Source organism: Typopeltis vanoorti, chromosome 14 (genome assembly GCF_054136105.1).
Source record: "Typopeltis vanoorti isolate ZY-2024b chromosome 14, IOZ_Tvanoo_1.0, whole genome shotgun sequence".
Classification (NCBI taxonomy): domain Eukaryota; kingdom Metazoa; phylum Arthropoda; class Arachnida; order Uropygi; family Thelyphonidae; genus Typopeltis; species Typopeltis vanoorti.
Window position 1 is genome coordinate 51,776,472 of NC_143562.1, and position 23,906 is coordinate 51,800,377.

Here is a 23,906-nt window from a genome sequence, read left to right on the forward strand (position 1 = left end):
CAGAATAGACACAGATCCGTTTCTCTTAGCTGAAATTTGTAGAGCTTAGAAGGAGTTGGCAAGATGTTATGCCATAGTCTCCACTGTATGTCGGAATCTGGTTTGGCACATTTTGATTTATATGGCAGATCCCACTGAAAACTGTGTAGCATATGCAGCCTTGTAGATGAGAGTGTTAAGGCTGAATATAAGAAGGGCGAGGATGGGGACACTGACATGAGGAAGTGGTATATTTTCTTGTAGTTGGAGGGAAGAATTGGAAGTGAGGCTTCAGATTGTACAAGATGAAATATTGGCCCCGAGCAGTTTCTAGAAGGAATACGGATTTCCTTAGGTGTAGCGATATCTGGATAGGTTTTATAATTGAGGCTTGCAGCTGTTGATATTGCTTTTCAGTTTTGGGGTTCTTCATTGGTAGGCTTGTGATTTCTTTCCACTTTAGGGTGTGGGTTAGGAGGTCTCCTATGACTCTTATTCCTGCCCAGTTCCATGTAGGGAAAAGAAAAGGCTGACCCGTTGTGAGACTTGTGATGTTTCTGTTCGAAAATAGTGGTTCTGTAAGTACAGCTGACTCTGTTGATCCTGTGAGTGTGATGAAGTCCTGTGTTTTCTCATCGCTGTAGAGCATCTTTGTAAAAATGAGGTAGTTTAGGAGAAGATGGTGCAGGACTGGCCATTCGGAGGATTGTGGAAAGTGTAAGTCCTCTGGTTGATGATTTCGGGATGTAATCGAAGGTGGTTACATAAGTGCGATTGCATTGAAGTGTCTTTAGGAGGAGGATTATCCTGAAGGATCTAATCTTGTTTTCAAGGGAAATCAGGCCATGACCTCCCATGCTGAGTGGCTTGCAGAGCTGAGGGTATGTTATCCAGTGAGTTTTGTTCCAGAGGAAACGTTTGATTTCCTTTTGAATGTGGTAGAGAAATTCTTCAGGAGGTGTGAGTACTTTGAGGATATGCTATAAGACGCTCGCAGCCATCTGGTTAACTATTAGTACTCTTCGTCTAAGTGAAGACATGGAACGAATGCTGTTCCATTTACCTAGCACCTGTTTAAAACGATTGTGCAGCTGTGTCCAGTTCAGTGTGTTATATATTTTGGTGTTGCCAAGGTGCACACCTAAGTATATTTGTCCTTCACTTGACCAGGTACATTCGATCGGTGAATCATTCCTAGACTTCCATCTGCCTGACCACAAGCCCGTGGTTTTTGCAGAATTTAATTTGGCCTCTGAGGCTTGTGCATATAGTCTGTGTGCTTCCTCGGTTACTGTCATTTCTTTTTCATTTCGTACTATTACAGTGACGTCATCGGCATATGCTGATAAGGTAATTTTTTGATATGGCTCTATTACTCTGGTTCGTTTGGAGATGATGGTGTCGTGTATTCTTTTTAAGAAGGATTCTATGGCCAGTGTGTATAATTGACCTGAGAGGGGACATCCTTGCTTGATCCCTCGAGAGTATGACAAAGTGCGAGTGAGCCTGTTGTTGGTTTTTAAACAGAAGTGTGCATCTCTGTAAAGCAATTGCACTGTTTCAATGATGAGAGGACCATAGCCAAATGCCTTTAGAACTCCATAAAGGTACTCGTGCTCTACCCTGTCGTAAGCCTTCTCCTAATCAAGGCTGACGAGTGTTAGGTCTTCATGTTGGCTGTTTGCGTTGTGGATGAGATCTCTTATTAAATGGAGGTTGTCATGTATTGATCTTCCTGGGACAGAGTACGTTTGATGTTGGCCAGTAACTTCAGACAGTGTTGGCTTTATTCGGTTTGCTATAACTTTGGAAATTATTTTGCAATCGGTATTAGATAGATAGATTGATTGACTCGTCCATGCTATTCCTTAATTCATCTAATTTACTGTTGCGTACTGCAAATAGTTCACACTACTGAATGAGATTTATACAGTTAATAAGAAATAATGACCTGAAGTAATTTATGGAGGTACAACGGTACTGAGAGTGTTGGATCTTGTGATTGCATCAAAGGATTGCTCTATAGAGCCAAGGTGGCTGGCTACCATGCCGTCAATTAGCAAGCAGAGTCATGCAATTTCCAGCCAGGAGAAGGCCAAGTTTGATGAGATACAACTATGTGATATCATCTCCGATAATGTGTTAAACGATTGACAGTAACTTTAACGAGATTGCTTAATTTGAATATTAGCTCTGGTAAGATCGCAACATGAAAATAGAAGACATGCACAAAATTATCGACCGATCTGCATCTTAGAAGTGCTGATCAAGGTATTGAAGAAATTGGTGAAGGAGAGAATTCAAGTATGCGCGAATAGAATAGGATACTGTAGGGGGCGGGAGGAAACGGAACATAGCATGACGTAATGTAAAATCTCTGGTAAATTATTGATTAATAGCAAACTGGTTCTCTTTCTTGATATGCTTAACGAATTCCAGCTGTTTTGGAGCACGGGGGGTAAGAAAGCAGGTGTAAATATGTGGAATATAATCTTCTTTTAACAATAATAGTATTTAAAAATATGTGCTTAGATTCATCGGTATTTTTTTATTTCATTAGTGAATTACTTGCTTGCCTGGTTAAATTGTACGAGGCAGGCGAATTATTATATCTCTTTTCCCAACATAGCTGTGGGTTGGAATCTCATGCGTCAAGAATGTTTGCGAATGTCTTTATGTTGAAGCTGATTTCCATCGGTGTGAGGCCACCACTCTTTTTATTTGGGAACTGAAGTGGATTTAAAATTTTCCATGTTTGACCTGTAGAGCAGAAGAATCGGAAGGCTTTCTAACTTTCGGGATGAGAATGTCATGAAAATGTTAATTTTTCAAGTGTGTGTGTGTGAAAATTGAAAACTTTCCTCACCACATCCGGCTTCATCGCTTCCATCACCACACTGATCTAATCCGTCACATCTGGCATTTAAGGGAACACAGTTTCTGTTTTGGCACTCTATTTCATCAGAGTTGCACAGACCTGAAAAACATTAAAATAATAAATGACTGCATGGTCCCTTCCTAGGAAACTAGTTATAACTTTTTTAAAAATAACATGAGTTTGAAAAACGCGAAAAAATGTTGATCAATATAACATAGCATGTTCATTTTGTTTAGGAGTACCCGTAAACTTCCATAAAAGACTTCAGTAATCGTTTAAAAAGAGTTTAATTTCTAGACATAAAGTTGCAGCTAACAAAATGAAAATAACGCAAAACTTTCCAGTAATATTATCTCATGTTAGCAAGAAAAAAAATTACAGTAGAGCATTTAGCTTATAACAAGAATCAGTGTCAAACTATTTCCAGTTCATAAGCTAAGAAAGATAAAATGGGACGACTTTGTGACGAATATACTTTGCAAATTAAAAAAACCTTTGAAACTTCTGAAGGGATTCTTTCCATACTGAAAAGAATCATCCTTTAAGAAAGACTTGTAAACAGTTCGTAATATTTCTTGTATATCGATGAAGTAAATCGATGCCCTTCTAATGACGTCTACTCGAATCCTGTCTCCGATGCAAGTAACCATGAAAGTGCGTCATTAATAAGAAACTAGTCGGTCTCTGTCTCTCTTTCGAAGAAAGCGGGTTATTCAAATACATCATACAACTTATAACTTTCTATTCACTCTGTTATTACATACGCTCCCTACATATATCCCGTTAATGGCATAAATATTTTCTAAAGTACTCTATGGTCGCTTACAAAATATATGCATAGCATCGTGTGACATAATACTGTACCACTAGAATTAAAGATGTCTGTTATATTCAACAAAGCGTCTTGCTGAAGCGTCCATAATGAGAATACAATGAAGAAATATTACACAATGCACTCAAGCAATCCTGCCACAAAATATGATTACAGAGTGGGTTACCAGACTCTGAGGTGTTTGTGGAAACAATAGGAAAAAATCGACAGAAAGAAAGAATATGAATAGCAGAAGCTGATGTTTTACGCGAACTAAAAGTCTCCGAATTTAGGAGAGCAACTACGCAGGGAAAGGCAAGGGTTTCAACAGACTTCCGAAGTGTTTATGCACCTGTTGATGCACTGTTTCCTTTGTAATGGACTCCAGATGTTATGCTGACCTCCTGACCAATAATCAGAGGCATTTCGCATAAGACACTGAGAGTGGGATTCTGAAAATCTTTATCTCAGTTAGTAACAAGAACGTCGCCTGCAGGACTACAGATGGTGACCAATAGTAGAAAGCTGCAATTGATGCAACGAACCAATTTACTAATCCACAATGATCCACTCAAGCCAACGGCAGATCTTTTATGATATGATATGAAGAGTTTCGGCTGGAGGAGGATAATGTGATGTAGCGCCTATTGATTGAACTTCAATATGGTACTTAATATTTCTATCCGATTGTGTAAAGCAAATTATGTCAACTCTGTCCCATAGGAGACGGAATATTCCAAGAGGGCAAAGTCACCAAAAGTTATTAGATAGCATTAGATTTTCGGCTTGTATCTTATCCAGCACAATCTCTTGATCTGAACTCAGCTGAACATGTGGAATATTATCGTAAATTATGTATGTCCACTTTAATCCTTCTCTTGTTGATGTGTTGTTGCAACACTGCTTGGAAGAACTACAACTGATTCTTGGCCGCATGACAACTCCGTGTAAAAGAAGTTTTAGACAGATGCAACCTTGGATTTCTGAGTGTACTGGCTGAGTGTTCGAATCCTTCGGTGGTATAATATCCGTGACACCGGGGCTTCCCCCTACGCGTGTATGCAGGTTCTGCCCCGTACAAAGGCCCCTGATCAGGAGGGGCGCCATTTCAAGACGATAAATAATACTATATTTTTATACAATGCTCTTATTCATGCTTTAAACTTGACTTCATGAATAGATTGCACGACTTAAAATAAACAATAAAGCCATAAAAAATGAACATTAAACTCAACAACCGATTAGCCACTTTGACGTAAGACTTCATAAGTGATGGATCAAAGCAGGTTTGATTTGTGTTATGCTTTTTTTGTGCTGATTGAAAAAAAAATTTCCGATGCTCTATTTTTATGTACACATACGTATATCTTGTATTTACATACTAAATAAATAAAAATTTCTTGAAATTAATTTCAATTTAATTTGCAAATTCTATTTTATGGTAGCGCTGAAATACAACTTTGAACCAAACCGCCTCTTATCCACAGTAAAAGTGATGCTTAAAAGAAATTAATGAAACTTAGCAATTAATTCAGTTAATAAAAATTGTAAAGTATATTTCGGAACGTGTGCGAATAAAGTTCAAAATAAATAAAAAACAAAAAGAGGGGAAACAGGAAAGATAAAAATCAAAATCAAAACATTTCTTTTATTTCCATTTAGTCCGTTTGCAGTCCCTGGGTGTTAGTATTCATTTATTCAAACAACACTCCCAATGCTAGAAATCTTAAGCTGAAATTATTAATTGAATAATTATTATTACTTATCTAGTAATTTTGTTTTATTACCTTTTGTTGCCTGTTCCACCCGCATGTGAAAACCACGACTGCTGGCCATGTAATCGGTGAAAAGCTCAATGTTTACGTAACTACTGTTGATCACTATTGGCCTCGGTTCAATCTTTCCACAGAATTTAAGATCGGGATGTCCAAGCATAGTAATACTCAGATAATCATCTTGGCAATTATTTGATGCTTCCATGTCTATGGTCAAAAACGACACTTTTAGCATCTAGAGAAAACAAAATAACAAAAATTTCTTTTTGTATTTTTTAGCGTCATTATTATTATTTTTTCAAATATATGTTTTGTAACTTGCTGGTATCCAAGCCATAAAAGAACGACTTAAGTGCAGAATCGCTATAATTTGAATATTAAAATACATAACCATGGAAGTATTATTCATAACAAACTGAAAAGAAAGAGAGGAGACAGAGAGAGAGAGAGAGAGAGAGAGAGAGAGAATTGGTGGGCTAGACCAGTAAAAGAAACATTTAATTAGTCATGAATAAAATGCAAGATCTTCCAAATAAATAAATAGGATATTTATTGAATGGTCGTGTTGATTCTTAACCAATTTTTAGAAATTGACAAGTTAGAATATGTTGCCTGTTGGAGTCACTTCTCTCTGCTGCTTTTCACACACACACACACAAACGCACACACACAGTCGTTTTCAGTTTATTCCAAAGAATGCCTTTATGAGACTAGTTTTATATCGTTAGATAAAAAAATCTTGAATTCTTGAAATTTTTCCAATAATCCTTCAGGAAGTGATAATTGTCAACTTGTCAAAATGGTGATAATTTTTATGTCAATTGTAAAAGTTTAAGACAAAAAAATTATATTTTTTTAAAGAGAAATCATCTAAAGATCAAAAGTACTATAATAAATTTAGTTTAATCCTTTATCTAAGTGTAAGCAAACAAAGTTTGCACCTGAAGTATCTTCAGGAGTGAGACAACTCGTGGTAAAGGTGGACAAAGCTCTCATCACTCCTTGTCTCAGTATCTCCCATAATGCAAAGCACATTTCCTAGCAGACGTGTATAATATTATGTATTAAGGGAAGGACCACTACCCAGAATGGTTTAGACATTTATTGAGGTCTCGTCAGTGAGAGCCAGACCAAGAGGTGGTCATACATGTCCGCAAGGAGATGTGCTTTGCATTATGGGAGATACTAATACAAGGAATAATGAGAGCTTGGTCCACCTTTACCACGAGTTGCCTAAGTCCTGAAGATACTTCAGGTGCAAACTTTGCTTACACTTGGATAAAGGATTAAACTAAATTTATTATAGTCTAGCCAAGGGGGGGGGGGGAATTCCAACTTCAGACAGTATTTTATCACTTTTTTTAGTTCTGTTTAATCACATGATATTTATTTTTGTAAACTTTACTGCTAATTAAATATCTTTCACACCAAAATAACTCTAGGACACAACGTTAGTCCGTTTTATGATCATAATTTAGTGTTCCCTCAAGGTCACTCAAGTCCATAGCTCAGTGAGGAGAAGTATTTGTCTCCTCACTGAGCTATGGACTTGAGTCATCTTACGGACCTATTTGTATACAGATATATGATGTAAAATAAAACTGGCAGTAACTAAACAGAATCTTTTTTTTTTCTTTAGTTACGTCACTTCCATTTTTGGTATCAATATTTGCAGTAGCATTGAATTGAGGGAATATCACTATCACTTTTCTTGAAATGATGATGGTGATACTCGCAATAATAATATAATTATCTGAGAGATAATTATATTATCTCTCAGATAAATTACATGCATATACTAAAATTTAGGCAACAATACAACTTTTTTTTTTGATGAAACCCTACGCTAGAAACCAAACATGTAACTTTTCATGCTACTTTATTATAATACAAAACCACTAGAATGATAAAATAACTTGTTACAATTCAAAAGTTTACATAGTGAAAATTTCCTAACATCGCCTTTTTCATTTGGATCTGTACTATAAATTAAAATTATATTAATGTTTTGAATTAATTATGTTTTTATCCAACTTTTAGCACTTGGATTGCCTTATCAACTGGCTAGGTTGTCCAAATACAGGTCATATGTGACTAATAGGGTGTTTTCGAGTGGCCTGCGAGTTCAGTTATGTATAGTAAACATTGTTTCTCCAACAACACCGATGTTTATTATTGTCTAAATGGATCTAAATATTGCTATGATTGGTTAAAATGAACCTGGTCGTACACATTTGATCTCGACATTATTTTCGTCATTAGTGAGAAACTTTGTCGCAGTAAACATGGAACTATTACCCTTTCCATTCTTTTTAAGTGTTTAAATCATTTGAAGGATTTCAACATCATCACTGCTACTTATTATTGTATTTAATATTACATTTAGAAAGTTTAGTAATTTTATAATTACAAATTCAATAAATCCATAAAATACATAAAATAGCGTGTGACATTCTACTAATATTTCACTTAGCTGTTTTATTGAAAATATTGCATCTATGCGACGATCTTTTGGGACGTCGGCGTCTGACAACAAAGATTCAGTTATAATTTCTTGTAAAAAATCATCGTAATATAATCCGAGTATTTTCCACCTTCATTCTCTTAGTAACCTTTTCATTGGTTTAATTTAATTTAATTAATTTTCATTATATTTAATTAATTTAATTTAATTTAAATTAATTAATTTAATTTAATTTAATTACTTAAATTAAAAATATTTTAACTTTAATTTAAATTATGAAAATCATACTTTATATCGAAACTTATAATGCAAATACGTGGGTGGTCTGAAAAGTTCTCGGCCTCGACCATAGATGGCAACACTTTCGACAAGATTTTTTTTTTCAAAGTTGGTACATCTATCATAAGCATCCATGTGAAATTGCAAGTCATTCTATCAAGTTGTTTGTTTTATACAGCTGTCTGAAACAAAACTGTTGTCTGTATACCTTGAAATGGATAAAATTGAGTTATACTGCACCATATCCCATGGTGCGGTTATAAAATTCCTTGTAAAAGAAAGTTTAACGTCAAAAGAAATTCATTCGAAGTTCATGAACGTTTACGGGCACTCTTCTTCTTCGTTCTCGGCAATTAAGAAATGGGCTGCCGAGATTAAACGTGGCCATACTAACCTTCAAGTGATCCATATAAAGGACGTCCAAAAAAGTGTAACAACAACAGAAATCATTGATCAAGTGAACGATATGTATTTGGATGACTGGCGAGTCAAAGTGTGAAATTGCTGGACTACAGGCATTTCAAAAGAACGTGTAGGATATATTTTGCATGAAGAATTGGAAATTAAAAACTTTGGCAAGATGGGTGCCTCGTTTGCTCACAGTAGATCAAAAATGCACTTTCATGAAAATCTCCGGACAGTGTTTGAAGCGTTTTAATAAGAATAGAAATGATTTTGTGCGTAGATTTATTACTATGGATGCTAAAGGCATTTTGTTTATTATTTATCATTAAAAGGGTAAAACAATAACCTCGGAATATTACTCCAATCTCTTAACAAGACTAGACGAAACATTTCGTGAGAAAACACCCCATTTGCAGAAGACAAAAAATCATCCTTCATTAGGACAATGCACCTTCCCACAAAGGTGTTTTGGCAATGGGAAAATTGAGGGATGGGATCTGCACTATGAATTATTGGAACATCCACCCTATTCCCCAGATTTGGCTCTCTCTGACTTCTATCTCTTTCCAAAACTAAAACTCTTCCTCGCTGGTCAGCATTTTTCTTCGAATCAAGAGGTTAATGCAGTTGTAGAGGGGTATTTTGCAGATCTTACTGAGAACCACTACAGGGACGGGATAATGGCGTTGGGGCATCGCTGGAATAAATGTATTAGTCTTAAGGAAGAATTATGTTGAAAAATAAAAATAATTGTGAAATTATAAATTCGTGTTTTCATTGTTAGGCCAAAAACGTTTCAAAACCCACTCGTATAATCATTTTCAAAAGCATAGATATTTTGTACAAAAAAGTTTATAACGTACAGACAGGGCTGTCTTATACACAGGCGCTAGCTGGGGACCCTGAAAAATTAGGGCTAATTTAAGGGTCCCAAGCAAGGAGGGAGTAATCACGGAGTACTCCAGCGGCTCGGGAAAAGTATAAAGTCCTGTTTACAGATTAGGTTTAGAAATTTTTCTAAAAATAGCTCATAATTAAAAAAAAAATGCTTGTCTCATTTGTGCAGGGAGACTCCTTTTACACTAATGAACAAAAGTATTAAAATAATATATTAATATATTTTTTCTTCCTTTTAGGCCTAGTGGCCTCTTACGGTTACGTATTAAGCTTGGTGGCCTATTACAATTCGAAACCGGAATCCCACTGAAAAAATCAGTCAGTCAATCCTATTCCAGAATTGTCCTATATTTGTAGGTGCGTGTGTTCACAGGGTTGGTTTGCCTCTTGTAGGGACGAAAAATCCGACTTTCTGGGTGAAAAATACTCCTATTTTCGTACGAGACTGGCTATTTCACCTTTCGTCGAAAGATACCAGAAAAAATTCCTCATGTCCGTGACACGAATCGAACCCACTAGGTCTTTCCAGCCAAAGGGCCTCGTCAATTGTGACTGAGCTACGGAGGCTCCTTTAATATATTGATTGCATAATTATGGAAGTATAAAATTTTGTAGTCTTTAGAGATGAGGATCTATCCACATTGGTTACGCAATTGGGAATTGCGTTAAATTGGGAAATTAGAGTTATGCAGCTGGCCAAGTGGATAGCATTTCCTCTTTCTCATTAACAGTCAATAGTATCTGATCTCACTGTTCTTTCTTTTTTTCTTTAATAATAACTTTTATTTATTTATTTATTTTTGATCTCGCTGTGATACTAATGTTATTTTTGTTATCATCCATACATCGATATAATACACTGATATCTGATATTCAAGTCAAGACAAGTTTTATTGAGAATGCGTGCTTGAAAACATTTTCTGCCTAAGAATGAACTTGTACAAAATCTTCTTCCCGATAGTTGAGTTCGCTGTCAGTTCCTTCGCGATTTTGACACAATCACAATACGTTCTTAAATGATTTCGATTCGTACCATAAATATGCTGCATGTGGATCAAGGGCTGCCTGTTTTAACACGGAGCGAAAGATATAATCTTATGGATTCAATAATTATCAATATACGGAAAAGGGAATTCTCATTTATGTATTCCACTGTTTTGAAAGTGAAATGGAAAGGTGTTTAAAAAGTAACTTTGGTTTTTTGTTTCGAAATATTTTCATCAATTTCTGATATTTATTTGTACAAGGGTAATAATACGGATATAAAAAAAATCTGTTAACGCCTTTTATTCGCATATGGAGTAGACGAGGCAGTTTTTGCCCTATCTAACTTTCGGAGACAGGAGGCAGTTCAATCTCCAGCGGTAGCCAATCAGAGATAGCTGGCCGAAGGTTATCAATTATTACACATAGCATCAGGTGAAGGGAGTCAGCGGACAAGTGGTATCTAATCCTAACAAAGGTGCCTTGCGTCCCAGAAGGTTTTCGAACCATGTCTTTCCAAACGAATCCAACGATAAACCGTTGGATTCGTTTGCAAAGGCATGATTCGAATCTTGGATTGGTTTATAGTATTATTACAATAATCGAATGTGTATCTGCTTGTCATAAACTTCAATCTATGTTAATGTTTTGAGAAAATGGATACTAAGATGTTTGCTGCTGCGCAGTGTTTCATATTTGTTCATGAAAAAATATAATTTTTTTCATGATAAGAAATTTATTTTTCATAGTATTACAGATATGCATGAAATAAACTGTTCTTAAAAGAAAATATTAAGATGAAAGGAAAACTGAATTTAGCCAATGAAATCTCATGAAACAAATCTCAGGAAATCAAAAAAACATACATGAAATGGGGAATAAATGACTTTTAAAGTAATTTATTTCCCAGAGGAAGGAGATGAAGCGCTCTTAGTCCCATTTAACTTTTTAAAGATAGAAGAGTATCCAGTCTTTATTCTTCAAGCCTTCAATAATGGTGAGCTCAGGCTACCCATGAATCACATCTTCAGTATTTTTAGGGGAAATAGAGAGGGGGGGGTAGCAGAGAATTGCTGCTATCTCTAATTGCAGCAGTTTTTACAGTCATTTTTTGAGATGTGAGGTTAAAAAATCGAAGAAAGGCTTTGCTACACAGAATTATCCTTGTATCCTAATAATCCTCATTATCCTTGTGTTTGTAAATGACTTGGTCGAAAAGCAAATAGTTTACAGACTTAATTCTGACAAAAATCCTATCACAGTCTGTTGTGTCCATGAAATGAGTACAGTCTATGACAGTTGTATAATTTGCGAGTCGATAACTTAAATTATGGAAGATAAAACGTTTGCAATTTGCATGTGAGAGCAACTAACTCATATTTAGTTTAAAATCTTTATAAATAACTGTGATTAAAAAGAATCATACTTACTTTGAAATCGCTCTGGATTGATAGGTAACAATGAACACCATCTGGATAATTCTGACCCTCTAGAAAACCTGGACTGTAGATATCCATTGGTCCATCACCAAGCGCTGCAGTTATGTTATGTTCACTGCATGGGATGGTAATCCCTAAACAAATGATTCTTATATGTGTACAAATATAAAATCGGTATTCTATTCAAGAAATAAATTATATGCTATATAGTTATGCAAATTAAGACAAACTTCATTATGTGTTATTTCCTAACTATCACTTGTGAAGTCTGAATCCCGTATAGGGTGTTATTCCAGGTGGCCGATAAAAGAATTCATCTCAGATACGAGTTGTAGGAGAGAAATGAACAGCATCGCCTGTTCCTTGTGGTATAGTTGGCTGAATAACGTTTAGAGTTAGTCAAATGATCTCAATGCTTCTAATACCGTAAAATTAAAACGCGCTCGAAATCTGATGCCACATGACAGTGCCAAGGAACAACACAACACACCTGCTTAGACGTGGCCATTAATAAACAAGGTCATTACACCCCACTGAGCAATCGCGCGTTGGATCAACAAGTAAGCAAACCGAAAGAAGTGCAGTAAAAGTAAAAGTAGCAAAAGACGTTATTGGTAGGAATGTGAAATGTTCGTACCTTATGAAAAGCCAAACTTGCTTTGCGGGCAGTGTGGTCGAGAGATGAAGAATCAAGTGGTCAAGTTGGAATACAAAGACAAAACGAGAGTCAGATGTCTTCTCAACCAAAGAAGAGAAGCACTCTGAGGGTACAATCCAGGTAACCAAAGCATAATGACAAAGTTTGCAGGAAGGTCATTTAAAATAGGAATGGTCCATGTCTATTCACCATTGCAGAAAAGTACTAAAGAAGAAACAGTTATTTCATAACTGAAACAAGTTTTAAATCAGAACTAAACGGAGAATTACTGATCCCTGGGAGGAGATTCGACTGCTAAGGTTGGAACAAACAATAGCGATTGAAAAAGAGTAATGAGGGAATATGGATATGGAGAAAACAATGAAAGAGGAGAAAGAATGCTTGAGTTTGCCTTGCATTACGACAGTGTAATTTACAACAGAAAATTCCAGCAGAAAAGATTATGGAAAGTGGGCATCATCAAGTTTAAACTCAGAAGAAGAAGAGAGAAGGCTCAATTTTAAAACCAAAATATAAAAGAACATTGAACATGGAAATGCAAGAGAAGAAGAAGAACTGGAATCCATTATGAAATTAGAACTGGACGAGAGCTCAGTGGAAGTGGCGCTTGGTTGCTCGAAGTCAGATTTAAGTTGAAGTCTAGTCGCCAACTGGAGGAACTTTTTTTAAGCCTTTCTTCTACCGGTTCCCTAGTTAGTCGATCTCTGGCACAGGCAAGCGGGTTTTTTCCTCCCGAAACTCGAGTTTGTCGTCCCGTAAACTCAAAAAATTCGACCGTAGTACCCACATTATTTCAGACAGTAACATATCTTGTTAGGGTTAGGTACCAAGAGATGACAGCACTTGTCTGCCAGTCTCTTCATCGGTGACTGCTATAATTAGTGATAGACATGGACCAGCTACCTCTGATTGAGTACCGGTGGATATTAAACTGCTCACTCAGTCTCCAAATGCTAGATAGGGTATAAAGTCCGCGCCTAATCCCCATAAGGGAATAAAAGGCGTTAGTTGATTTTTTTTTCGGGATCTGAAGTGGTCACTCATGCTTTATACTGTATATTTAGAAGAAATAGAAGCAATGTTAGATTGCACTCTGGTTGAAGAGTAACCAAAGAATAGAGTAGAGTATAAATAAAGAATTGTAGAGAAAGGCATAAACCAGAAATATGATTGCGTGATAAAGAACTGAGGGTTGCCAGTGGGCTCAGTTTTCACTCCTCGAAATATTTCGTTCGTCACTTGAGCGTTTAGTCAAATTAAGTTCTGAAGTTTAGGATAAAAAAGGAAATTTTGAGCACTCTGAGATTCGCCGCCCCCATCTTCTTATAGTTCGGATTATTGTGGATTAGATTAGGACTACCTTGAAATGATTGATTTTAAATTGTACTATTGATAATGTAACTACTTAAACTAACTAAAATTAGAAACTTTATTTCTGTACAGTGTAATATTTTGCACTTTTAGTAACGTTTTTAGAAAGACGATTACAGCTCATAAGAAATACAATTTTTCACTCCGAGAACATGTTTATGTTCATCGAAAGGTGTTCACTATTGAAATTTCACGCTATAGATGGGTTGAATATAAATAAAAATTAATTATATCCCCAAACAAAAACCCATCATCCAGTTAGAGAAACATTCCTTTGTCTTTTATGCTGGTGATGATTTTGAGACTTCCAAATAGTTCTGGAAGCAGTCGTATTGAAAGCTTTGTCATCAATGTCAGAAAATGGATGCTGTTCTCGGAATAAAAAAAGAGAACTGTAACACAGTGGGTAGTTAATTCCGGGAAACTGTTGCCCTCCTATTTGGGCTTATGTCTTCTTGTGGAGGACCCATAACAAATAATTGTAAAGCAACTTATAGTCTAAATCTGGTCACAGTACGAAAGATGCCAAATGGTTCTCGAATTCTTCAACAAGGAAAAAAAAGCCTACGGAATTCACTTAGGATAATTAAATGAAATATGGTAGCAAATGAAAACATGATAGTAATTTTGCAAACTGCTGTTTAATTTCCGATACCCAACTTAAATAAAATTTTCACCCACTGAAACTTAAATATACTATTTGTGTGTAAGAAATGCAAACACAACAATTAGAAAACAAATATAAATTTAATTAAACTGAAACATGTATTGATCTTTAATTGATCGTTGATTTATAAACATCTAATGCCGAAACGTTTTGCCAATGGGGCAGCTATAAGCTGAAGAAGCCGAAAAGTCCCGTTGGCGAAACTTGTTGGCATTAAATGTTTGTAAATCAATGGTTAATTAAAGATCAATACATATTTAAGTTTAATTTTATGTATGAATGACCAAATATAATCTCAACAATAAATAAAAATTTAATTTTATCAACACCATATTGACAAGATACTTACCTCGAACTCCAGCCAAATTAGCTGCAGTTATTGTTACTATCGTCAGCCCTAGATATTCAAAAAGATACATTTTTATGCGGTTTATTCTGAGAAACGAGAATAAGAAACTATGCAAGAACGAGTTGAATAAATACTGAACTTAAGACATACAAGGGAATTGTTGCAACTCTGGTTATGAGAAAACAAACCACAAAGGACACCTGGTTTGTACAATTCGATTTTGATAACACAGGTAGAACAAAGTGCAAAACTGATAATAAATTAGTCGATTTGTAATTAAAAGGAAAACTATTAGCAACCGTTATCATATAAAGGTATCGAGAATTTGAGTTATGAAAGTGAACTACCGAGCAAACTACTCTGCGTTTCTCTTCGAACATTTTTTGGTAAAGTCTAACTTCTTTTATAATAAAAAAAAAAAGAGACGAGAAGTCATTTGCTAATTAATCGATTCTGCCTAGCTGATTCGTTGATATCAAATAGCAATGTAAAAACGCCAATAGTTCTCAGTTACTTCTAGCTGGAGATCACAAGAACAGTAAAGGGTAACCACACGTAGACCAACAGGTACTGCACCAGACCGAACCTAAGGGATCAGGTGGGTTTCTGAATTAGTAAATATTCATGATGTCAATTGTTACCATCATGATTACAGATTACAGAAAAAAAGAAAAAAAACATGTTTTTTTTCTTTTTTTTTGGAAACAAGTAACACACACAATATGCTGGCCTCAGCTTATTATATACAGTACTTTTATCGTAATTCCAGGTTTACAAAAAAAAAAACTTTTTTCTATGCCTGTCATTAGTCGGGTTTTGAATTAATCCATCTTAGACAGGGACAAGCAGGGACTTTCCCCTCTTGAAACCTCCGCTTCTCAACCTAACAACTCAACAAAATCGACCGTAGAAATTACATTATTGTGCACATAATATATATCTGCCAGGATTTCGTGCTACAAGATAGGGGAAGTTGTCTGGTGTTCTCTCTCTCTCTCTCTCAAGAAAGCCTTGAGGGCAGCTATCACTGAACTGAATGATGTACACTGGCTGGTTTATTCCATTGCGTGGGTGGGATTCACATCTATTTTTTTTCTCCACTGATTCTTTCTCCCTTCAAAACGTTATCTGTGTTTATGTAGGCTCTAATATCATATGGTTGACCAACACGAATCTCTCCTATTCAGTGTTATTTATTTTATGAGCATCTTATCTCGTCCTGTACACTTCAGTTACTGCTTCTATCAGCAAACGTAACTCTTTTAACTCAATTGACTACTGTTAGCTGTTCGTTTTAACTTTTCTTTCCTTTCTTCCAAACTGCAGCTTCTTTCAAATAAAATAAAAATGAAAGAAAGGCAAATCATTCTCTTTCCGAACAAGTAAGTCATCTCACTAATCATCTTAATGTTTCGCTAGTTTCATAAGATGCAGAAGCTTTTGTTATTAGCATATTAGCATTGATCTTAATAAATATATCACTAGAATTCCAGAGCATTTTATTCACAAGCCCTTGATCGTTTTCTCATTAATAATTCTTCCAACTCTACTATTACCATTCCGTTTCTCACAGATTGAGACACTTATTTTTAATGTAACTCCACCCACCCACCCACCCACCCACTCACGAAAGGTTGTTAACCTGTAGAATTAATACCGTTCGTGGGTTAAGGGAGTTATCATTGTTATTCATTTTTATTTATTTTTTAATATTTTTTTTATTTTTACATCATCCGGAAATCCTACTCTAGAAGACCAAACATGAAACATTTTCAAGCTACTCTACTTCTGACCTCAGTAATAGGGGTCATAGTTGTACACCGAACGATGAAATTCATCACGTATTTTAAAACAATCAGAAATCAGAAACATCCACTGGGTGGATGCTCGTGAACTTAATGAAGATCTTATCCTATGTTACAGGAGGTCTGTGTTAGACACCACTCTAATCCAATCCCCCCTCCTCACAGTAGGTATCTCCTGCAGTTAATTTTTGTGTCACTCAGCAATATGGCAATGTACGATATGGTCGAGTGAAATTTTTGATCTTTCTTTTCACATTTTCTTTTAGTGTTTCTATCCAAACATTTGAATTGAATGAAGTTTTTACTTTCTTCTATAAATACCTTCTATCTATATCTATATATTCACTGGGCATTCACAGTTGCCGTAAGGTCACTCCGATGCTCGGTGATGTACCACTCCAGGTCTCATCACGTGGTCCTGTTGTATGCTTTTCTGGAGGCTTCAACTCTCTGAAGATCAGTCACTCCACACACACACACACACACACACACCATCCATCTATCTTATTCAAAGTCTTCTTTTTCCAGTAATTTTACTTTCTATTACTGTTCTGAGAAGTCCTCCTTCCATCCTTTCAATGTGTCCAAAATATTTTAACTTTCTTCTATCAATATCCTTAAGGAGCCTTAAAGTTCTTTTTCTAACACCCATCATTTGTACGCCTTTCAGCTTATGATATCCTCAACAGCCTTCTATAACACCACATCTCAAAAGTTGATATCCGTTTCTTAGCTGGCTTCTTTAGGTTCCAAGTCTCACATCCATAAGTCGCTGTTGGAAAAACAACTGCATCCAAAATTCTCAACTTTGTTTCCATGGAGATCCATCCTTCAGATTTTAGACAAGTCTCTGACTGTTGATGTATCCATTCCTAACCCAAAAATTAGTCCTAGTTCTTCCTTGTCATTACAAAAGAGTACTGTATCATCAGCATATCTCAGATTACTGACATCTTCTGACATCTTCTGAACAACAGTTTTTCCCGTTAATAATGGATCCCAGGTACTCAAACTTGCTGACTTCGTTAATTCTTTCTCCATTAAGGTACACTTATTTCTCAAGAGCTTCCCTATTTGTATTTCCTTTGAGAACCATAATCTTTTTCTTGCTAGGATTAAATTTATTGAGAAGTCCTCTGGTATTACTGATCTTGCTAACTTTGTCAAGAATTACTCCTAGTTCTTCTTTGTCATTACAAAGGAGTACTGTATCATCAGCATACCTTAAATTGCTGATCAATCCACCTCCTATCCTAATTCCTGTCCTGAGCTCATCCAATGCTTCACGCATGATGTCCTCCGCATATATACTAAACAAGTGAGGAGAAAGTAAACATCCTTGCCTAACTCATTTTCCAACCCGAAGCCAATTAGTCAATCCAACAATTCTTACCGTGGCTTCTTGTTCCCTGTACAAGTTGGCTATCAACCTGTTAGTGTGTTGAGGAAAACTTTACATTACTTCCCACAGTTTCACATGCTCAAGACAGTCAAAAGCTTTAGAGTAGTCTAATAAACACATTACTAGAGGGAGTCTGAATTCTTTATATTTTTCTATGATCTGTCCAAGGCACCAGATCTGATCTCTGGTGCCTTTACCTTTCCTAAAACCTGCTTGTACCTCGGGCATCTCTGCCTCAACTTTGGCGGCTTAACTCCTATTTAGCACGCTATTCAATAAATTTCCTTGCATGAGATATTGAACTATAGTTCTTGCACACCTCCATATCACCTTTCTTATGTAGTGGTATAAAAACCGATTCTTTCAGTCTCTAGGCTAATCCTGTTTCCCATATCCTTGTAATCAATCTATGGAACACTCTCATCCCTCCATCCCCTGTGGCCTTAATTAACTCTGCTGGAAATTAATCTTCACCTGGGGCCTAATTGCTGTTAAGCTACTCTTTCAACTTCATGCTTAAGAGGAGGAAGTTCCAAATCAAAATTTTCCTAGTGAGAGGGCCCCACAATTTCGTTATCCACTCTAACGTACAGTTACTCACAGTATTCTTTCCATCTGTTTTTGATTTCCAGCATTGCTAGAAGAAGAGCTCTTCTTTGATGACATTTAATTTGGGCTTAAACTCACGCTTTAAGTCACGAACTAAATAAAACAACCTTTTATAATTATCCTTCCTAATCTGGAACTCTATCTCTTCATATTTATTAGTATAGAACTTGACTTTTCTTTGTCCTGCTTAATGGCACTTCTGACTTCCCTATGTAATCTCTTATATTCCTCAGTCCCTGTGTCTTTTTTTTTTCAGCCGCCTTCTTTTGATTAGTTCCCACGTTTAATTTGATAACCATGGGTATCTTGGTCTTCTTATTGGGCCGAGATGCTTCTTCGCTGTATCCTTATCACCTCTCACACCGAAAAAACATTATCACCTAATCTATTTAATAGTACCAAGCCACTTCTGCAATAAACTTTTTACATACATACAGCTTTCTTAATATCTTAAAACACCACCCTTTAAACACATGTATGATGATCTAGAGAGAGAGAGAGAGAGAGAGAGAGAGAATTTTAAACAGCGAATTTGAATAGATTATTTTTCCTTTCCCACAAAGATGCGTTGGAAATCTTCATTTGGTGACTGGACTGTAGAAATTCTTCTGATATTATTAGTGCATACATTACTGTTAATTGAAATGCATATGAGAGAGAATGTTTTTGAAATATAATAGCATTTATTTATTTAATTGTTTCGATTCTAAACAATCTCGTCCACACCTTCTAATTCTCTATATGAGTTCTGTTTTTCTTTTTTTCTTTCAAACTACGAACAATGCAAATTGATCAGCAGTTTGGGTCTTCGCTACAAATAAAAATATTTCAGGATTGCTGCGGTAGTTTGATAGATAGAAGATTGAAGAGTAATATGATTTACACGAATAACAGCTGTTAAGAAGTATTTAATGGATAGTCATTGGAGAGATTGTTCAGAAGGTAAACAACGGTAAAGGACAAGGATAGGAGTGTGAAGTTTCCAGTGGGGATAAGAAGTATGTTTTTAACACAGAGTGGAATGCGTAAAGAATGTAATGCCCGTGAAGGTGACAAGCGTGTACACAATAAATGAGCGCTAGAAGCGGTGGGGTAAATTTAGTGTCTCCTAAAGACCTACCGCGAGTCTTGGCACTTCATGGAGATTATTAATAATGTTTTTTTTTTTCAAAGGACATGCCTTATAAACTGAATGAGCAATATAATAATAATGATGATGATAGTAATAGTTGGATTTCATGCGGCATTGTAGGCGTTTTGTGCCACTAGTCAATTGCTTACCTTCTTCAGATCATTCCTCCAATAGGATTTAATTCACATTAGAACCAAGACCTCCAAATTCTCTTTATAAATTCTTGACGCTGTGTCAACAGAGAGCAGGGATGATGATTAATAATCTATTTTTATGAGTTTTATCCGTAAATACTTCTTTGTACATTGCTCATCTTACAGTCTATCTTCAAACCCACCTAGATATTATTCTACCCGTTCTGTTCTGCTACTGATGTTGTCCCATGGAAGAGACCATCGTCATAAGAATTTCCTTAAAACTAGTTGTTCGTAATGAACCTGAAAAATCATGCTTCCTTATCTAAATAAAACATCTGTTGAAATTATTAAATCAGCTGAAATGTTTATATAAATTCGACATATGAGTTAATTTTGATATTTCTATTAGCTATCCAAGCGAAAAATAGATAAAGTAGAACCATTTCTAGATAAATATTCTATCAAGAATACATTTAGTTTACCATACTGTGAAATATCAACATAAACTGCAAGTGGAGCCTATAATTCAAAACTTTCCTTTTCATAAAATTTTTAAATGTTTTTTTAAGTGTTGAAGATCTGAAAGAAGTAATTTTCATACTCATTTCACCTCCTTGTAATATGAGCCAACTCAATTTAATTAAGTGATACATTCTCACCATTATTACATCATATGACTTACCAGTGACGAAGGAAATCGGTGAAGAGATTTCTGATGTTGTGTGATTTACATCATTTATTTATTACTATTCACACATTTATTATTTTAGCATTGTTTACACCGTTTAACAGCAAATTCTTACTAAAAGGTCTTTTCCTTCATGCCTACGCGGTACTCAGAATTCATTATAAAAATTATGGAAACAACCATCGTATTAAAGTAAAACGTCTGTTTAATATAAACCAAAATAATCACTAGACGTTTCATACATACGACCTACATATGACGATCATTATCTAAAGTATGCACATAAATATAAAGAAACAAGCTGCACTACAATCTACATGGTATGCTAAAGTTACATTGATTTGGTCAACCGTTAAAATTATTGGCCTGACCTCTGCTGAAAAAAAAAAAACTCACTACATCAAAGCTAGAATCCTGTTATCAGTATTATTTATTAGGTTACAAAAATAACTTAAGCATGAGAGCAACATGTTCGCACAAACGTTACTCATATAGGTATATATATATATATATATAAATTGAACCCAAACAGTATGGATGGTGGGTAATAAAAGCTGAAAAAAGTATTTAATGTCCTAAAGTCAGTGTTTGTCGGAAAACGTGAAGAACGAAGTGGGCTGAATGTGTGCCACCCAAATTCTTGGGATTGTTATGCCACCATTATTGTTAAGATTAGGATGGTCAATCGAAATTTCACAGGCATCTTTAAATTTCAGTTTAAAGATGCCTGAGAAAAAAGATGCCAGACCATACCAGGTTTTTGTATGATGCAAAGAACGTGTACTTTTCTAATCAATTTGCTGTAGTGTGTTAAGAGCGTGCTCTTAACACCTTAATCTGAGAGTCCTGCTTCACCAAAATTACTAAATTTGATGTGTCGTTTATGTTCTTTTTTACGAATAGGGAATGTACGCCCTGTTTCAACAATATAAGGTAAATTACGGGTTCAATACTAAAAGGTATTTTTAATCTGATCACATCCCATGCTATTTCGTCAAGGGACTTTTCTATTTTTATGATTTCTGGTACACAAGCTTAAAAGAAAAGAATACCATGTCAACAGATGGTATAGATGAAAAAAAACAAAAAAAACCCTGATTTCATACTACAATTATTTCAACGACTTCTTATATCAAATTCGCCTCTTAGAATATTATATGATTAATCAGGCCATATTTCGGTTCATTGTTTAGGTGAAACCTCCGACAAAAGTGGGTGTACCTAGAACTGTGGGATAGGAGTTAATTAGATTCCGTTATTCTGGAGAATTCTTTTTTCACAATTTTAGGGGTATAATCAACAGAATGATCGACACTAGATGACAAAAATCATCACCACCTAAAGATTCTGCGCGGTTAGCCTAGTGGCTTTGCGCTTCGCAACCATATGCCTGGGGAAGGTATCCTAGGTTCGATTCCCGTCGTCGACGTGAGGAGCTTAAGGATCTTCCTCAGCCATAGCCAAGTTAGCCGGTCTTGAGCGTGGAGAGCAGGGTTTTCCCTCCAGTTTATCTGGGGTTTTTCATCCCACAAGCAGGCAAAAATCGGCCTCGTGAACACGCACGGGTACAGTCAGCAGTGCTTAATACAATCCCTCCAGCCATAGGTCTGAATTGTCAGCTATGCGGGTCCCGAGCTCGGATAAACATAGTTAGATAGAGGTGGTGCCGTACATCCCCGTAAAAGGGGATCACGGCCGTTGAATCACCACACGAAATGAATGAATGAATGAATGAATGAACCACCTGAAGACATTCAAACTTGCAGATCGCAGCACGATTCGAACGCATCCAACAACCTCAGCAATCAACAAATAACTCCGATTAAAAGTCATTGAAATGAATACATGAATAACAAATATCATCATAATACATTTTATTACTAACATTTTAACCACCTATTGTACATATTAACAGGAGTTCTAACTAACATAAAAATCTCCACACCGAAGTAACTGAACAGTAATTAGCTGTAGGTATTTATTATGTCATTGATCCAATCAACCTTGGTTGCTATTCTGGCATAAACTGCTGGAGAAACTCCACAAAGCACACCATAAATATAAGTCTGCGTAAGAAAACTCGCCGCTCCGTGCACCACCCATCTATTTTCGCTATCTTTGCACACTAGAGGTCCTCCGCTGTCTCCCTGCAGAATAAAATAATACACTTGAAATGATAGAATAAAGTCCTATAATTAAAAATAATTTTTCATTTAGAATAGAAAATCCGGTACATGCATATGTATATTTTTAAAAATCAATAATTATACTGACTATAGAACACCGAGAAAGGAAAGAAAAATTTAATATGACACGACTAGTTTTGTCGAAACGTCGACATCTTCAGGTGTGTAAATAATAACAAAAAAATGGGAAAATAACAAGGTAAAAAACATGGAATTCTCAAATGACATGCCTCTTCTCATCACTTCCCTACACAGACATTTGGTATTATTTCCACTCTGGCCCATCGAGCAAGATCTCTTATTTCAGTAGAAGAAGACCTTCAAACAAAACTCAACAATCCGAAAATCACATTCTTAAACAACGGCTAATCTTCAGGAAGCATCACTAAACATCTACATCCACGTATCCAACCTCAACAAGAAGATAGCTCCAATCCTATTACTCACATCCGTCTCCAAAACTGGCCAAAATAATGAGGAAATTCAACATTAAATCTTATTTCACCACTCTACCAAAGCCTCGTTCTTTTCTGAGTCGCCCCAAACCAAAGCACAACCAGCTTCAGTTTCCAGGTGTTTATAAGTCGTCTGTAACTGCGATAAACCTTATTATGGACAGACTGATAAGTTTATTTCACTACTTCTTAAGGAACACCAGCGTGACATCTCTTACAAAAGAACCAGTGCAAATGCGCTCTCCATTCATGTTCTTTTCTCCGCTAACTCTAATTTAGAAGAGCTTCAACACCAGGTAGACTGGAATCTTACGACCAATATCCATAAATGCGGTGACGAACTTGAGAGACGTATCGTAGAATCAAAATAGATAGTTCTGGACCCATCGCATATAAACAACAATTTAAGCTACAGTTTTCCTGAGACGCCCAGAGCGTAGTGATTGAGTTCTGGCGCTCTCGAGTCAGTTGCCACTCACTTACAACTCACGTCAGTCGTGCCACGCGGACACCAGTTCAAATATGACTGTTGCCAT

The 23,906-nt window shown here is 36.0% G+C and overlaps 1 protein-coding gene across 1 annotated transcript in view; it reads right to left on the bottom strand.

Annotated features, from left to right (window-relative positions):
- The window catches only part of LOC150099471 (transmembrane protease serine 9-like), a 120,662-nt gene that overhangs the window by 69,274 nt on the left and 27,482 nt on the right, over window positions 1-23,906 (bottom strand). Inside the window, exons 6-7 of the mRNA XM_090404367.1 lie at window positions 22,733-22,876; window positions 5,456-5,678 (exon numbers count right to left, since the gene is read on the bottom strand). Of these exons, the coding sequence (XP_090260493.1) occupies window positions 5,456-5,678; window positions 22,733-22,876 (367 nt within the window). The remainder of the gene's footprint in view (window positions 1-5,455; window positions 5,679-22,732; window positions 22,877-23,906) is intronic.